Source organism: Opisthorchis viverrini, assembly GCF_000715545.1.
Source record: "Opisthorchis viverrini unplaced genomic scaffold opera_v5_625, whole genome shotgun sequence".
Lineage (NCBI taxonomy): Eukaryota > Metazoa > Platyhelminthes > Trematoda > Opisthorchiida > Opisthorchiidae > Opisthorchis > Opisthorchis viverrini.
Genome location: NW_008752293.1, coordinates 103,406 through 108,429, shown reverse-complemented (window position 1 = coordinate 108,429; position 5,024 = coordinate 103,406). Strand labels below are relative to the sequence as shown.

The 5,024-nt window shown below is 42.3% G+C and overlaps 1 protein-coding gene across 1 annotated transcript in view; it reads left to right on the top strand.

Moving 5' to 3' along the window:
- Positions 1-700: 700 nt before the first annotated feature.
- T265_15592 (hypothetical protein) overlaps positions 701-5,024 on the top strand; it is a gene marked incomplete at both ends in the record, with an annotated part of 100,930 nt that continues 96,606 nt past the window's right edge. Inside the window, one exon of the mRNA XM_009178693.1 lies at positions 701-814. Coding sequence (XP_009176957.1) covers positions 701-814 — 114 coding nt within the window. The remainder of the gene's footprint in view (positions 815-5,024) is intronic.

Genomic DNA, 5,024 nt, shown 5'->3' with positions numbered 1-5,024 from the left:
TGGCTCGATTAGGGGTTTCAAGTTTCTCGAAGAGTTCGGCGACTTGCTTGTACGTTTCATGCGCTCAAACCGCCCAAGCATTATACTCATAATAGGATGTTTACCGAGAATTCCACTGTGAACAGATCAGTTGCAGAATCCATACCTCAATCCAGGGCGAGATGAGAAATTGGAAATTATTTCGTTTTTCACTAAACGCTCAAACGTTGTTTGGTTTCCCTGAGGGGTGTCACGCTGCACGTTTTCCGGTGTTTGAATTCATGGAATGACTTTAATTAGCTTAAACAGCTCGTTCTACATAAATACTGTCTAGGCGTTTGCGTCGCAAACATTTCCCAGATGATCAAACACGTAACTGCAACAATGCACACGTAATGCCATGGAGAGATGGTGTATAGCCATTCGTGCACCAAGGCACAAAATTACGTGTCAACTATGATGGAGACAGCTTTGAATAATTTGCTCTGGAGTTACTTTCTCAAATTGGGTTTGGGTGAGGCCAGTCCGATCTTGTTTGTATGATTTCGAAAGATTAACGGTGAATAATTAGTTGTCATTTCGAACTGTATAAAAGAACTGAAGCTTGTTGCATTCTGGGCAATCATCAAACATGAACCATTCCCTTATGCTTTTCACTTTCATGGCCATGTTTGCTGCTGGCAGATCAGCTGGGGGAAAAATCCCACTGACGCCGGAGGACATGGCGACAGAAGAAGTTCAAGGACTGATTGTCAGAGGCCAGAATGCATGCAACAGCGGGTTAGATAGCGCCAAATGGTTTGGAGTGTCTGGCGATGTCACTGGAACGAAGGAGGTTGGTCGATGTTTACCTTTTCAGTAACGAGTCTTGTATTTACCAGCCCAATTCTCACACAAGATACGAGCTTGAACTTCCCTTAGTAGAAACGGGTTGCGAAAAAGCTGCCGTAACTGCGTCCGGCAGTAGCTCAGGTTGCCAGCTGTTATCAACTGAGGTAAGCTTTCCTTCCTCTTCCAGCTGCATAAATGTGGACACGTAAACTGTACTTTTTATCGTAACATGATTTCGTGTAATTCCTGATAACAATAATTCCTAGTAGTCATTCATGCCGCATTTTTTACATTCACGTGTTAGATACTGCACCATCTTGGAGCTCCCCAGTAGACAGAATTGCTCAGAAACTAAACTGCAAGCTTTTGGCAGTTCACACAAACATGTCATATGAATCGGGTTTCAAACAACGCACTCCATCTGTGTTGAATGTATACTTTTACACAGCATGGATCGGAGAGACATTGGGCTCTCCTACGGTCATTGATCAGTTCCAATCACAGGGCAGCTAAGGCCAAACGGAGTAAAGACCTCATATTCTAAAATGAACGCCTTTGTATATCAAACATATCCACTCCTCAGTACCACACTTCTCACCCGGGATGCCAATGTTTATTAGTCACATTTATTTTTATTGAAAACCGGAAATTTTCACCCGTGCTACACTTCGAATTGAAGATCGCTTGGTTTCAGGCTTTGCTTTCTTTTTCGTTCTGTGGATCAAATTATGCGCAGAGTGGACTGAAGCATGCAAATTTGTAACATGCTTTCGAGTTTATTCTTCTGTATTTATTTCCGCAGCCCAGGGTTATCTGTCAATATGTGTTGGATCACGATGCCCAGACTGGAGCGGAAATTATCTCGGTTACTTTTCGCCCAGCTTGACGCTGGGAAGGGACCAGATGACCAACGCCAATTCTAGAAGGCAAGCAGATTTTATCAAAAGTAGATTGTTTGTGACAGTGTTGAAGTTTGTGTATATATGGTTACCACTCGAATAACAGGAGCGAAAACATGGATTCCAACATTGTTCATATCGACAATAATTCCGCCATCATTAATCGTATAGAGTTTTCCATTTTTGCTGAGTACTCTACACAACTTCTGTATTGATGCATCATACTGTTCTGACGTACGAATCGCAGCAAATTGTGCTCCGCAATTAGCGATCACAGGTGTGCAAAATTAGATTATTCAATGCAGTTTGGGTACATATTTTAAGCGAACGTCCAAGAATGCCTTTTTCAGTGCCCAATTTTAGAAGTATTACTCTGAACTGTTCAAGGCCACATAAATGTGTTTCGCATCAAGCATCACACGACTGGAAAGGCGTACGTTTATGTACAAATTTACTCAATTAACGATACAGAGTTGCAACAATCTCCCGCATTTTATTTTAGTGCCTTATTTCCCTTCCAGGTCGTCACCCTGTCTTTCTGGACCTCGTCCGGCATAAATAACATTTGATCTTTTCGATTTTCTCTTCCTTTTATTCTGCTTTGCTGTGATTAACGTGGCCACAAACCTCAAAATAAATACCGAGATGCCAGAATTATCCAATTTGTTTTCAAATCTGTAGCTTGCTTGATCTTGGTTTTTGCTTTGGTGGGCTCGCCTCCATGTGTATCAGAGAAATGTCCTCGTGTGTTTCGTTCGATGAAATGTCGGGTTTGATGTCCGGATTTCGTTCATACATGCCTCATCGCACCACAGTTACCAATAACGCGAGCTTCATATCTAATCCCAGTCGTTTGATGAAAACATCGTCTGAATCTAGACTTCCTCTACTCACAAATTGCTCGAGTGTAGTTCGTTACAAAACCGCATGTTTTCTTGCATGTTACGTATTTGTTATCTTTGTACTGGCAGCAACACATGCCTTGTGGTGTCGGCTCTAGGCTAAACTGGACCATACTTGCTTTATAATGTAGTAAGTCCAGAGCAAATCGTCTACGGGATCCTGATATGGCGGCAATTCTTACAGCTAACGGCTTAGCGACGGGTACCCGTGAACGAGTTTTACACGTGATTGCTCCCATCACGACGCATTGGCGTTTTTCTAATAACTGAGAAGCTAGGGTAGATTTGCTCAAATACTTGGGATACGTGGGAATCTTGCGGCGTTCTATTATCGCGTCGGAAGAACGGTGAGATTCTGGTGAATTATTTCAATAATTATCTCAATCCACAATAGTAGAGACCCTCCAACACAGGAGATCCATAGACGTAGATGGTGTAAGGAAAAATAGTATACATATATAATACGGTAGTCGATTCATGCAGAAGCTAAGATCAAGCAAACGGTAGGCTGGTCCGAGTCACTTGATTCGTATCCTAACATACGACTGCTCCCCGCGGCACCCGGCTGCCTAGTGGAGTTTGCATCAATGGTACCCCTTTGGCCCGTTTCTACACAAGACACTACTACTTTTGCTGGCAGTCATACACAGCGTAAAACTATGGTTGACTGATATGAAAGCGAATTAATATTTCGAGTGCGAAAATTCTTGGATACTCTGTTACGTTTGGATTGATATTTCCGAAAAGACAGGTGTCGGGATTCCTCCAAACTTCTTTCGAAAAAAGTGCTGTATGGTTGCCAAAACTTTGTTTGAAGAAACAGTGGTCGACAGAAGACATTTCAAGTACGGTGGGTGCGTTTTTGATGCTACGTTTAGGAATTCACCTTATAGACGTCAACTTATACACATCGCAAGCAAACAAGCGGGATCTCCCGTAAAAATTCCCCAAAGCGTTTTATACTGTTTTCATGTTTGCATTGGCAATCTTTTTTTGATTTACGTGTTTTAAGCATTTCACTCGTCCTTGTATTAGCTTGCATACAAATACAGTTTGAATGCGTGCACTTCCTGGATTGTGCTCAACTAACCACTCAGAATGGAAGCTTGTGTATAATTTGCCTGAAATTTACGACAAAAAATTATTTTTCAAATAATCGAGCGATGAGTTGTTTAAAGAGCGTAATCTGGTATGGTATAACAGTTCTGCCTAGGCCAAAGAGCTATGACGGGGCTGCATCATTTTGGAACAAAACAAAAATACATTGAACCACACTCAATAGTGTGTTCCTAGAAAACACCGGCAGGTTTATATCGGTGATCGATTAGAGCGCTTATGAGGATTCACAGGGGCAGATTGTGGGACAAATTTATCCGAGATGTGCACCATAGTTTAATGCGCATAATAGGAGACCTATGATTGTATGGTGTTTACCCGATATGATGGCGTAGACCGATGGATCTCTAACCCTCACGTGCGTAGTCTGATGAACCTGAATAGTGTTCCATCAAAACCCACACTGCGCTACATCTGTTACCGTGCGAATGGAAACATGAGGCAGTCTCTGTGAAGCACATTCAGTTTGCTTGCTGGGTGCTGAAATTTACGTCAAAACAACGTGGATATGGTGACAAATTACCCGATTACCACATTCACAATAAATTGTGAGTCTTATGGAAAAAATAATCTTACTCCCCTGGGACCAAACGGAGGGTCGGTAATATTCAAGCTATTTAGCTGTATGCGGCACGACGCGGATCCCACAATTCTAAGAGTGCTACACCTTCTAAATCTGTGATGGCAACTGCATCGTAGGGTAACTCTTGCTTGTTGGCCTCAACGTTCTCAGAATACCAAGTGTAAATCATATCATTATTTTGGAGTGCTCTGTTCGGAAACAGTCATACTCTGAGACTGTGTGAAGTGGTAGAACTCAAGGGAAGTGAACGTCTTGCGGTTGTCGAGACACTCACTGAAATGGAAGATAATCACTTGTGAATGGAAGTAATTTTAATGAAGACACGGAAACTGCATGTGCCGCAAGAGTGCACAAGTGGAGTGTGGAAATAATTCTTCATAATTCAAGGTCAACCTTTTGTCAAGCACGATACACTCTTGTTTACCAAGGATTTATTCTGTCGAGGACAAGACCCAAGATCTCATGAGTGAACCAATTTTGGAAAGTGTAATTCTGGCAGCACTACATGAAGTTGTATTCCTCCTTTAGTCATTTCTAACCCAGCGAAAAACATAGTCTTTTTAGATGGAGTCCTTCTTAATCCCAGTGCAAAATGAACTCCTTTAGTGCTTTCTGCCAAGCTGAGTTGTATACAGGGCTCCCAATGTAAGCGCCGGTCGGCTTTCCTGAACTCGTTCAAGTGATGTTTTGTCAGTCGCTTGCTGAAGGTGAAAG